Raw genomic sequence first — 12,918 nt, 5'->3', positions numbered from 1 at the left:
AATATGGTGTTACCGTTATGAGGGCGTTCTTCGAAATTTCAAAATGTGATTGCATAGAGAAATATATGATTACTTACGTAGCATGGAGTTTTATCTGGTAGTGTTCGATTTAATCCTTGGCAAATAACGCAGCATCCAACAGGTCTCTGTAGAAAATTTTATCTACCTGTCACTTATAATTGCACCAACAAAATAGCAAGAAAACGACTTCAAAGTTAAACTATTAGTAATGTTAAAAAAACACTGTGTTAGCTAAAGTGGACGCTTCTCATGATATTCAACGTGATATCGCACTATCACCACACTGATTTTGTACTCGAAAACGGGATACGAAGACAAACCCCTTACGTGATGCAGCCCATTTCGAGGCAAACTGTTGTGTTTTATTGCATAGCGTTTTTTGGCTAGGTGCCCGAGCAATTTTCTGCGACGTTCCATTCGTCCTTCGGTATCGTGCTTCGCAAAACCCGTAGCGCCATTTGGGCTCTAATAGGTTAGTCTGTGTGAAAACACAAACTCATGCACGCTTACCACTAAATGGTTGTGGACACCAATGCAGCCATAGGCCAAAGATTATGTTTCATAGAATAATTGTGAGCGTGAACTCTGGCGCTACCGTCTCCGGGAGCTGCCAGCGCGGTGGTTCGTCAGCAAGGCAAGATGGCAAGTATATGGATTTGCCTAAACTTTGTTCTTCCACCGTCAAGCGGCTTCGTGACTTAGTAGAGAACCCCGATATTGAAATCATCGCTCCGCGGAGGTATGCATCGGCAAGCGGCATAGAACACCCTTAGAAATTCGCGCCCAGCGTTGAGACGCTGGGCGCGTTTGATTTGGCCGCCTAGACAGTCTGCAGATCAGACAGTGAGAGCCGCTGCAATTCGTAGCGAATATGTTTTTCACGGAGTCTTCTGCAATTACTCCTTTCATATAGCTTCCTGGGATATTCCCGTGATATGGTTTGATATAGTATAGTTTCCTTCGAAATTCGCTGGAGTGAACGCAGATAAAGCGGAATAGGCAACGCCACAAGGACGTCTCCTGGCACAAGCAGGAAGATCAGCATTTAGTAATTATCGTTCCATGTCGGCTGAACAATTGCATCGCCATAGTTCCCTCTTGTAATTATTGTAGGAAACCCGCGGCCCAAATCGTTGCTAGAATTTTTTTCGACAGACGAACAGCTGACTCGACATCGGAAGACGTGCGTCGTATCATAGACCAAAAAGATCACAATTTTTGGGTGAGCTAGCGCTTTTATTATTCTAGATACGAAACATCTGTGACTATCTTAAGCAACGTCTCAGTGACGGAGACGTCAGAATGCGATGAGACAACGTACTCGAAACGCGGTCCCTTACGGAGGCGCAGTTAGAACACCAGCATGAGCTTGCTCGGGTAAGGCATGCGTGGGAAACGCTGGCAATTACAGAATCACGTCAGTAGCAACAAAGAGAAGCTTCTGAAGAGGACACGTGGGAATTCAGGCGAGCGCATCGGCGGGCAGATGATGAGAGAAGATCAGCGCTACAATAGCATTTATTTCACTTACCGAACACAAGATGGTCAGATAAACCGGGATTTGCCTGAGTTTCAAAGGGGGAATTTATTATGTCCTTGCGAACCTTAGGCGGTATCCAGGTTATTTAACAATTTATCACCCTCGCCGGACGAGGTTTTGTCGAAATTTGGCATATGAGCATAAGAATGCGTCATAAGAACGAGTTTACTGGGGACATCGTCATAGCGTGTGTTTTATTCATTGGATTTGCTTATCTCGTAAAATTCGGCCGCCATGGTTTCAATAGTGCAGTATAGGGTTTGTAAGTAACGATTCTAAACAATGATACAATACATGAAAATACTCCATTGCGGAGTTTTAGCCCTAAGTTTTCGTTGAGCCATTGGCACGGCTGCATTGGCACGTGCTTTCGTGCCAATAAGGCACGACTGCTAACCTATAAGTGAAGCATAGCTTTTTCATATAATATGCACCCAGAAAACATCCCGGAGGCAAAAAAATTATTCATGTACACTGGTTTAGTCATAGTATCAGATAAGGTATGACGGTTCAGATTTAGTTGCATATGTCTGCAAATAATTGAGAGACACTAACCGTTTGAAGCTCAGTGCCAAGAAAGTGAATGGAGCAAGCAGTTCCCGAGGACCTGCTCTCAGGTCTCGAAACTAGAAAAGAGATGAAGGGATTAGGTGCATGTTTTGTTGCAACGAAAACTTTATAAAGAGAACTTGTCATGCTACGGCAGTAACAGTTACGACTTTTTACATAACAGTAATGTCTTTATTCACAACCAATGATTGAGGACTTTAACAGAGAAAGTTTAAGAGTAGGGTTGAATATTAATATGGAGAAGACAACGGTAATGATGACTAGCCGGGCAAGGGAACAAGAGTTCAAGATCGCCAGTCAGCATCCAGAGTCTGTGAAGGAGTACGTTTACCTAGGTCAATTACTCACAGGACATCCTGTTCAGGAGAAGGAAACATACAGAAGAATAAAAATCGGTTGGAGCGCATTCGGCAGACATTGTCAGATCCTGACTGGAAGCTGACCATAATCATTGAAACTAAAGGTGTACAACCAACGCATTCTACAGATGCTGACACATGGCCAGAAATTTGGAGACTGACAAAGAAGCTTTAAGAAAAGGTAATAGACCACGCAAAGAGCGATAGAACGAAGAATGTTAGGCATAATCTTAAGAGACAGCAAGAGAGTGGTGCGGATCAGAGAGCAAACAAGTATATCCGATATTCTACTTGACACTAAGAGAAAGAAACGAAACTGAGCGGGTGACGTAATGCGTAGGCTAGATAACCGGTGGGCCACTATGGTTGCATAATGGGTGCGAAGGGAAGGGAAGCGCTGTCGAGGATGGCAGACGAATAGGTGTGGTGGTGAAATTCAGAAATTCACAGGAGCTAGCTGGAATCGGTTGGCGCAGAGCAGGGGTAATTCAAGTTCGCAAGGAAAGGCCTTCCTCCTGCAGTATACATAAAATAGGCTGATGATCATGATGATGAATGTCTTTATAATCCTTTAAGAAAAAATAAAGGTCGCATGTCGAGAAATGCCTATGACAAAATTTCTTAAATAGAAAAGAATTGTTCAATAGGTATGCAAATGCTAACGAGGCAACGAATAAAGTCTGTCAAGTGCTTAAAGCAAAGGTTTTTCTACGAAGCATTCTGTACTTGTTTTGGCACTGGCTAGTGGTACAAGGGTCTTGTCGAATACTCGCGCTCACAGCATGGTACAGCACGCATCTAACAAGTTCGCTTATGTGTATCCATCTATACTTCCCCTGCAGATACGCGGGCTCCATTTATTGCACATTTCGGCAATGAAAAACAAACGTTCCTCTATGCCCTCACCGCAATGAACTCAACGCCGTCAAACACCTGATTCCTTTATTAAAGCCAACGCTTCTATGCCTTTCTCAAATGGGGACTGGTTCGTCTGTTCCGCGGCATTTCTTCTTTGTCTTTAGTTACATGGGCTTATCTCTCGGAGACAGCTCAGTAACAAAGTGGTCCGATCTAGGATCTGGTGAAACGAAGAAAGGGCGAATCAGTGATACAATGTGATGCGTGGTTACGGCAGTGCCATGGCGTGGGTCCGTCAGTCTCGCTGTCTTGCCCAACGGGCACGCACGCGATTGCTATGTGCCGAACGTGGTGCTGAAACTGAGCAGTGCCATCCGTCGCAGGCCGACGCCAAAGGACACAAAACTAATCCGATGGGAGAAGTATATGAACTGTTGCTTGCGCGTTGCCGGGACATGAAATAAAATTGTGTGCATCATGTGACTCTCGGCGGAGCATTAAAGGGAAGAGTTTAGCGAACATTTCATCCTATGTTTATGCCAAGAAACAGGTTTCACCTTGTGAAAATTTATATGTGGGGATTGCTACAATGAGAGTGCCCATTGCTGTATTCTTTATATATTGCGCCTGCGATCATAGCATAGGCTGCCTCATTCTATTCAACCCCCTACTATGATCTTTGATGCGGACGATCATTTAACGCTTCAGAGACATCCAAATAAACCGATCTCATATGGTGCCCGTTAACAATGACAGAAAATGTATGTGCTTTGCACCAAGACGATACGTGCGGCACATAAAAGAAGATTTTGCAAAACATATAAAACACTGCCGAAAGCAAGCACATACGATTGTTACCCGGGAGCAAAATCGATTTTATTCAGGCGATATAATGAAAACAATTTTAAAAGTTACAGCCTCATCAAGTACCGAAACTGATCTCAGTTCGCTTCCTTACCCTCTCTACGGGCGCTTTCCCTTGCATAATGCGTGATTTTCTAGGAGCCTTTGACACTTATGGCATTCTCGAAGGTCAGTTCGGCGCTCTCTCCTCGTTTGAAAACACCATATGCTTCATGTTGACATGAGTAGACGCTCTCTCTCCAAACGCTGTTTGCGCCGCCCACGTATTGAAAGACATGATATGCCGGGTTATATTAATTCGCTGTGCACTACAAACAAGCCACACTGTCTGGAAGCTACACGCCTACTGCATGTAAAAGGCGTGCTGGCATTACGATTGCTACTGACCTCATTCGCAGATGGGCCAAATGACGGGTCTTACCCTGTTGACGTCATGTGCAAGAAAGTGTTGGCGTCAACCGTACGCGTGACGAAGGCACAGAAAAATGCCGGAGCACGCACGCGATTTTTCTTTGCACAATTTGCTTCTCCGCTTTGCAGAGCGCTTCCGTGTTCGCAAAAGGTGACCTCCTCGACATTTAATACCATGTCCATGCTTACATTAAAGAGCCTTCGAAACGAAAGGCTCTTTTTGACCCTGACACATGGGTAAAACTAAACGACTGCTTTTATGATTATTTAGTCGTACATCGTCAAAAATGAACAGACCAAGCGAAGATTAAGTCTACGTGTCTAGCGTTCTAGCACCCGCACGTTTCTCAGCAGCAGGGAGTAATTAAGGTTTTTGTTACGCTTATGAGGATAGCAACACTAACGGAAATAGGATAACAATAAATGAGATAGCATTGTTTTGGCTACACGAAGGCAAAATGTCGTTGACCGCCACCGACAAACCAGAGGGGTGCGAGGAGGCATTTGATCTTGACGTCGAAAGATGGAAAGAGGCATCGGCGTCATTCCAAGGCTAACAAACCGCGGAAAAAAGGAGGAGGGAAAAATTGAAGAGATGTTCTGGAATTCTGGAATTAGAAAACGCGTGGTAGTAAGGAAACGGTACAGTGAATTCGGCTGCAAGAAATGTCTGTCTGTCTGTCTGTCTGTCTGTCTGTCTGTCTGTCTGTCTGTCCAAAGTGAAGGTAGAACTTAGTTTTACTGGGACTTGTCTCACGTCTTTTGTACTATGTACTTGAGATCTTAGCTGATTACCAGTCGACATTCCACCAAAACCGAGGCGCAGACAGCACGCAAGAGCTCGGCCGAGCTTCCATCTGTGGACAAATGCAACGGCAGCAGTTGGTGTAGGGGTTGAGAGCAGGCGCACAGGGATATTGTGGGCCATCAATCTCCCTTGTCATATGGGGGCGCTAGAAGGACGTAGCCGTGTCGATACGCCACAGGCTCTCGTGATTCGGCTTTGCATTAGAAGCAGTCTAGCCTTCCGCCTATTGTTGCTGGACACAGCGTTGTGCCCAAAACTACTAACGTTCGCGTTGTGCAGCTGTGTAAATGCAGTCACTGAACTGAATGCACAGTAAACATTTATTTGAGAAGCTTCAGCGCAAAACTAAGCCGTTCTATCGATTTCAATACGTCTCCTTCCTGGTCGAAGTGCAAATTCTACGGCGAAGTTGTTAGCCTCTAGATGGTCGGAATTTTTCGTGTCCATGTGCGCAGTATTGCCCACGCAAAAGCAAAAGGCAGCTGGAAGGCTTCGTGTTTCAGTTTCCGCGTAACAGAATTATGTTATTCGTATATTCGAATTCCAATCCGATGCTATCCTGCCTGCAGGGTTCGAGTAAGTCGTATATTGCGGATTTTTTGACGCATTTGACTTTAAAAAATTCTGTTAGTTCCTTGACGCACTTGCGCTAGGTGGAGGTCATACAAAAATGAGGACGTATGAGGTGCTAGCGGGTCCGCGAGCCATTTGAATAACCATCCGAAGCTAGCGAATCTGCAACTTCTGTGCAACTGGCACTTTACGTATTTTAAAGTGTAGCTCTTAGGCGCCAGTTCCTGCGGAGAGCCTCGACGTCCCTCGGCGTAACCAAGCGAACAAACATAGCGAAGGATTAAAGAGTCAACGCGGAGTGCTGCGGTGAATGAATGACGGCGAGGGCGAAGAGAGCGCGAGGGAAAAAACGGAGGAGGAGGGTATAGCGATAGCGGGATGAAAAAAGCGCAGTGCCACACGAGACGGGCTCTGCAGCGACAATGGCCTCAACATGGCGCCAGAGTAGCGCGCATTGTTCGTTCACCGATGATGCCACTGGTACCATACATGAAAACAAAGCACTGCATGAGTGGAGGTCTGCCTGCGACTGCTACTGTGAATCACGCCCACGCACTGCCTCTAACGATCTCACGATAAGCGAGGCAGTCGCTCCATACTTCGCTCCGTTTACAACATGCCGCACGAGACAGTTAGTGCGCGCCAGCCAACATATCGCTCAATGAAAACAAGTATAGAGCTGCGGAGTATGCCAGTCGGCGGTGAATTTTTTTACGCATATTACTCTCAAACATTCATTTATTTCAATAGTATACTTGCGCTTGGTGAAGGGCCTAGAAGAATGAGAATGCATGCTACACTTCCGGACACGTGGGCGCACGCGTGACATACTTCGCTAGTGGAGACTGTCTGCGTAACGTCGGCATCAGCTTCACTGTACATCCACTGTCACAGGATGAAATAGAGGAGGAGTAAGAATAAATTTTATTTGTGTACAACACTCGTCGTGTACACTCGTCGTATTCTTGTGCTGATTGCCGTGTTATAGTTTGTTAACGAAGCTTCCCCTCAAGTCTAAATATTGTAAGGCAGTTTGTCGCGTGCGTATCATGGCCACGCATGCTTATAACGCCTTTACGTTTCTCTACCACGGTTGCGCTTTAAAACCACGGCGCTGCAAGTTTGCTTTCCTTTCCTTCCCTCTTCTCCGCCCTTAAACTGGCTCTCTTAACTACTACACGCAGAGGCAAGAAAGAGCGCGCTTTAGATCCCATAGATGAGATGAATATTTACAATTATTATTAGGGTTATAATTATATTCGAGTGCTGATTGCCGTGTTATAGTTTGTTAACGAAGCTTCCCCTCAAGTCTAAATATTGTAAGGCAGTTTGTCGTGTGCGTATCATGGCCACGCATGCTTATATCGCCTTTCCGTTTCTCTACCACGGTTGCGCTTTAAAACCACGGCGCTGCAAGTTTGCTTTCCTTTCCTTCCCTCTTCTCCGCCCTTAAACTGGCTCTCTTAACTACTACACGCAGAGGCAAGAAACAGCGCGCGCTTTAGATCCTATAGATGAGATGAATATTTACAATTATTATTAGGGTTATAATTATATTCGAGTGCTGATTGCCGTGTTATAGTTTGTTAACGAAGCTTCCCCTCAAGTCTAAATATTGTAAGGCAGTTTGTCGTGTGCGTATCATGGCCACGCATGCTTATATCGCCTTTCCGTTTCTCTACCACGGTTGCGCTTTAAAACCATGGCGCTGCAAGTTTGGTTTCCTTTCCTTCCCTCTTCTCCGCCCTTAAACTAGCTCTCTTAACTACTACACGCAGAGGCAAGAAACAGCGCGCGCTTTAGATCCTATAGATGAGATGAATATTTACAATTATTATTAGGGTTATAATTATATTCGAGTGCTGATTGCCGTGTTATAGTTTGTTAACGAAGCTTCCCCTCAAGTCTAAATATTGTAAGGCAGTTTGTCGTGTGCGTATCATGGCCACGCATGCTTATATCGCCTTTCCGTTTCTCTACCACGGTTGCGCTTTAAAACCACGGCGCTGCAAGTTTGGTTTCCTTTCCTTCCCTCTTCTCCGCCCTTAAACTGGCTCTCTTAACTACTACACGCAGAGGCAAGAAACAGCGCGCGCTTTAGATCCTATAGATGAGATGAATATTTACAATTATTATTAGGGTTATAATTATATTCGAGTGCTGATTGCCGTGTTATAGTTTGTTAACGAAGCTTCCCCTCAAGTCTAAATATTGTAAGGCAGTTTGTCGTGTGCGTATCATGGCCACGCATGCTTATATCGCCTTTCCGTTTCTCTACCACGGTTGCGCTTTAAAACCACGGCGCTGCAAGTTTGCTTTCCTTTCCTTCCCTCTTCTCCGCCCTTAAACTGGCTCTCTTAACTACTACACGCAGAGGCAAGAAACAGCGAGCGCTTTAGATCCTATAGATGAGATGAATATTTACAATTATTATTAGGGTTATAATTATATTCGAGTGCTGATTGCCGTGTTATAGTTTGTTAACGAAGCTTCCCCTCAAGTCTAAATATTGTAAGGCAGTTTGTCGTGTGCGTATCATGGCCACGCATGCTTATATCGCCTTTCCGTTTCTCTACCACGGTTGCGCTTTAAAACCATGGCGCTGCAAGTTTGCTTTCGTTTCCTTCCCTCTTCTCCGCCCTTAAACTGGCTCTCTTAACTACTACACGCAGAGGCAAGAAACAGCGCGCGCTTTAGATCCTATAGATGAGATGAATATTTACAATTATTATTAGGGTTATAATTTATTCGAGTGCTGAATGCCGTGTTATATTTTGTTAACGAAACTACCCTTCAAGTCTAAATATTGTAAGGCAGTTTGTCGTGTGCGTATCATGGCCACGCATGCTTATATCGCCTTTCCGTTTCTCTACCACGGTTGCGCTTTAAAACCACGGCGCGGCAAGTTTGCTTTCCTTTCCTTCCCTCTTCTCCGCCCTTAAACTGGCTCTCTTAACTACTACACGCAGAGGCAAGAAACAGCGCGCGCTTTAGATCCTATAGATGAGATGAATATTTACAATTATTATTAGGGTTATAATTACATTCGAGTGCTGATTGCCGTGTTATAGTTTGTTAACGAAGCTTCCCCTCAAGTCTAAATATTGTAAGGCAGTTTGTCGTGTGCGTATCATGGCCAGCATGCTTATATCGCCTTTCCGTTTCTCTACCACGGTTGCGCTTTAAAACCACGGCGCTGCAAGTTTGCTTTCCTTTCCTTCCCTCTTCTCCGCCCTTAAACTGGCTCTCTTAACTACGACAGGCAGAGGCAAGAAACAGCGCGCGCTGTAGATCCTATAGATGAGATGAATATTTACAATTATTATTAGGGTTATAATTATATTCGAGTGCTGATTGCCGTGTTATAGTTTGTTAACGAAGCTTCCCCTCAAGTCTAAATATTGTAAGGCAGTTTGTCATGTGCGTATCATGGCCACGCATGCTTATATCGCCTTTCCGTTTCTCTACCACGGTTGCGCTTTAAAACCACGGCGCTGCAAGTTTGCTTTCCTTTCCTTCCCTCTTCTCCGCCCTTAAACTGCCTCTCTTAACTACTACACGCAGAGGCAAGAAACAGCGCGCGCTTTAGATCCTATAGATGAGATGAATATTTACAATTATTATTAGCGTTATAATTATATTCGAGTGCTGAATGCCGTGTTATAGTTTGTTAACGAAACTACCCCTCAAGTCTAAATTGTAAGGCAGTTTGTCGTGTGCGTATCATGGCCACGCATGCTTATATCGCCTTTCCGTTTCTCTACCACGGTTGCGCTTTAAAACCACGGCGCTGCAAGTTTGCTTTCCTTTCCTTCCCTCTTCTCCGCCCTTAAACTGGCTCTCTTAACTACTACACGCAGAGGCAAGAAACAGCGCGAGCTTTAGATCCTATAGATGAGATGAATATTTACAATTATTATTAGGGTTATAATTTATTCGAGTGCTGAATGCCGTGTTATAGTTTGTTAACGAAACTACCCCTCAAGTCTAAATTGTAAGGCAGTTTGTCGTGTGCGTATCATGGCCACGCATGCTTATATCGCCTTTCCGTTTCTCTACCACGGTTGCGCTTTAAAACCACGGCGCTGCAAGTTTGCTTTCCTTTCCTTCCCTCTTCTCCGCCCTTAAACTGGCTCTCTTAACTACTACACGCAGAGGCAAGAAACAGCGCGCGCTTTAGATCCTATAGATGAGATGAATATTTACAATTATTATTAGGGTTATAATTATATTCGAGTGCTGATTGCCGTGTTATAGTTTGTTAACGAAGCTTCCCCTCAAGTCTAAATATTGTAAGGCAGTTTGTCGTGTGCGTATCATGGCCAGCATGCTTATATCGCCTTTCCGTTTCTCTACCACGGTTGCGCTTTAAAACCACGGCGCTGCAAGTTTGCTTTCCTTTCCTACCCTCTTCTCCGCCCTTAAACTGGCTCTCTTAACTACTACACGCAGAGGCAAGAAACAGCGCGCGCTTTAGATCCTATAGATGAGATGAATATTTACAATTGTTATTAGGGTTATAATTACATTCGAGTGCTGATTGCCGTGTTATAGTTTGTTAACGAAGCTTCCCCTCAAGTCTAAATATTGTAAGGCAGTTTGTCGTGTGCGTATCATGGCCAGCATGCTTATATCGCCTTTCCGTTTCTCTACCACGGTTGCGCTTTAAAACCACGGCGCTGCAAGTTTGCTTTCCTTTCCTACCCTCTTCTCCGCCCTTAAACTGGCTCTCTTAACTACTACACGCAGAGGCAAGAAACAGCGCGCGCTTTAGATCCTATAGATGAGATGAATATTTACAATTGTTATTAGGGTTATAATTATATTCGAGTGCTGATTGCCGTGTTATAGTTTGTTAACGAAGCTTCCCCTCAAGTCTAAATATTGTAAGGCAGTTTGTCGTGTGCGTACCATGGCCACGCATGCTTATATCGCCTTTCCGTTTCTCTACCACGGTTGCGCTTTAAAACCACGGCGCTGCAAGTTTGCTTTCCTTTCCTTCCCTCTTCTCCGCCCTTAAACTGGCTCTCTTAACTACTACCCGCAGAGGCAAGAAACAGCGCGTGCTTTAGATCCTATAGATGAGATGAATATTTACAATTATTATTAGGGTTATAATTATATTCGAGTGCTGATTGCCGTGTTATAGTTTGTTAACGAAGCTTCCCCTCAAGTCTAAATATTGTAAGGCGGTTTGTCGTGTGCGTATCATGGCCACGCATGCTTATATCGCCTTTCCGTTTCTCTACCACGGTTGCGCTTTAAAACCACGGCGCTGCAAGTTTGCTTTCCTTTCCTTCCCTCTTCTCCGCCCTTAAACTGGCTCTCTTAACTACTACACGCAGAGGCAAGAAACAGCGCGCGCTTTAGATCCTATAGATGAGATGAATATTTACAATTATTATTAGGGTTATAATTTATTCGAGTGCTGAATGCCGTGTTATAGTTTGTTAACGAAACTACCCCTCAAGTCTAAATTGTAAGGCAGTTTTTCGTGTGCGTATCATGGCCACGCATGCTTATATCGCCTTTCCGCTTCTCTACCACGGTTGCGCTTTAAAACCACGGCGCTCCAAGTTTGCTTTCCTTTCCTTCCCTCTTCTCCGCCCTTAAACTGGCTCTCTTAACTACTACACGCAGAGGCAAGAAACAGCGCGCGCTTTAGGTCCTATAGATGAGATGAATATTTAAAATTATTATTAGGGTTATAATTATATTCGAGTGCTGATTGCCGTGTTATAGTTTGTTAACGAAACTACCCCTCAAGTCTAAATATTGTAAGACAGTTTGTCGTGTGCGTATCATGGCCACGCATGCTTATATCGCCTTTCCGTTTCTCTACACGGTTGCGCTTTAAAACCACGGCGCTGCAAGTTTGCTTGCCTTTCCTTCCCTCTTCTCCGCCCTTAAACTGGCTCTCTTAACTACGACAGGCAGAGGCAAGAAACAGCGCGCGCTGTAGATCCTATAGATGAGATGAATATTTACAATTATTATTAGGGTTTTAATTATATTCGAGTGCTGATTGCCGTGTTATAGTTTGTTAACGAAGCTTCCCCTCAAGTCTAAATATTGTAAGGCAGTTTGTCGTGTGCGTATCATGGCCACGCATGCTTATATCGCCTTTCCGTTTCTCTACCACGGTTGCGCTTTAATACCACGGCGCTGCAAGTTTGCTTTCCTTTCCTTCCCTCTTCTCCGCCCTTAAACTGCCTCTCTTAACTACTACACGCAGAGGCAAGAAACAGCGCGCGCTTTAGATCCTATAGATGAGATGAATATTCACAATTATTATTAGGGTTATAATTATATTCGAGTGCTGATTGCCGTGTTATACTTTGTTAACGAAGCTTCCCCTCAAGTCTAAATATTCTAAGGCAGTTTGTCGTGTGCGTATCATGGCCCACGCATGCTTATATCGCCTTTCCGTTTCTCTACCACGGTTGCGCTTTAAAACCACGGCGCTGCAAGTTTGCTTTCGTTTCCTTCCCTCTTCTCCGCCCTTAAACTGGCTCTCTTAAATATTACACGCAGAGTCAAGAAACAGCGCGCGCTTTAGATCCTATAGATGAGATGAATATTCACAATTATTATTAGGGTTATAATTATATTCGAGTGCTGATTGCCGTGTTATACTTTGTTAACGAAGCTTCCCTCAAGTCTAAATATTGTAAGGCAGTTTGTCGTGTGCGTATCATTGGCCACGCATGCTTATATCGCCTTTCGTTTCTCTACCACGGTTGAGCTTTAAAACCACGGCGCTGCAAGTTTGCTTTCCTTTCCTTCCCTCTTCTCCGCCCTTAAACTGGCTCTCTTAACTACGACAGGCAGAGGCAAGAAACAGCGCGCGCTGTAGATCCTATGGATGAGATGAATATTTACAATTATTATTAGGGTTTTAATTATATTCGAGT

The 12,918-nt window shown here is 44.5% G+C and overlaps 1 protein-coding gene across 1 annotated transcript in view; it reads right to left on the bottom strand.

The window, feature by feature from the left end:
- Window positions 1-12,918, bottom strand: part of LOC142574157 (evasin P1180-like) — a 135,110-nt gene that overhangs the window by 2,069 nt on the left and 120,123 nt on the right. The window contains exons 4-5 of the mRNA XM_075683312.1: window positions 2,117-2,187; window positions 78-146 (exon numbers count right to left, since the gene is read on the bottom strand). Of these exons, the coding sequence (XP_075539427.1) occupies window positions 78-146; window positions 2,117-2,187 (140 nt within the window). The remainder of the gene's footprint in view (window positions 1-77; window positions 147-2,116; window positions 2,188-12,918) is intronic.

This window comes from Dermacentor variabilis, chromosome 3 (genome assembly GCF_050947875.1).
Source record: "Dermacentor variabilis isolate Ectoservices chromosome 3, ASM5094787v1, whole genome shotgun sequence".
Classification (NCBI taxonomy): domain Eukaryota; kingdom Metazoa; phylum Arthropoda; class Arachnida; order Ixodida; family Ixodidae; genus Dermacentor; species Dermacentor variabilis.
Note: the sequence above shows the minus strand (reverse complement) of the source record. Positions and strands in the feature narration are given on the sequence as shown.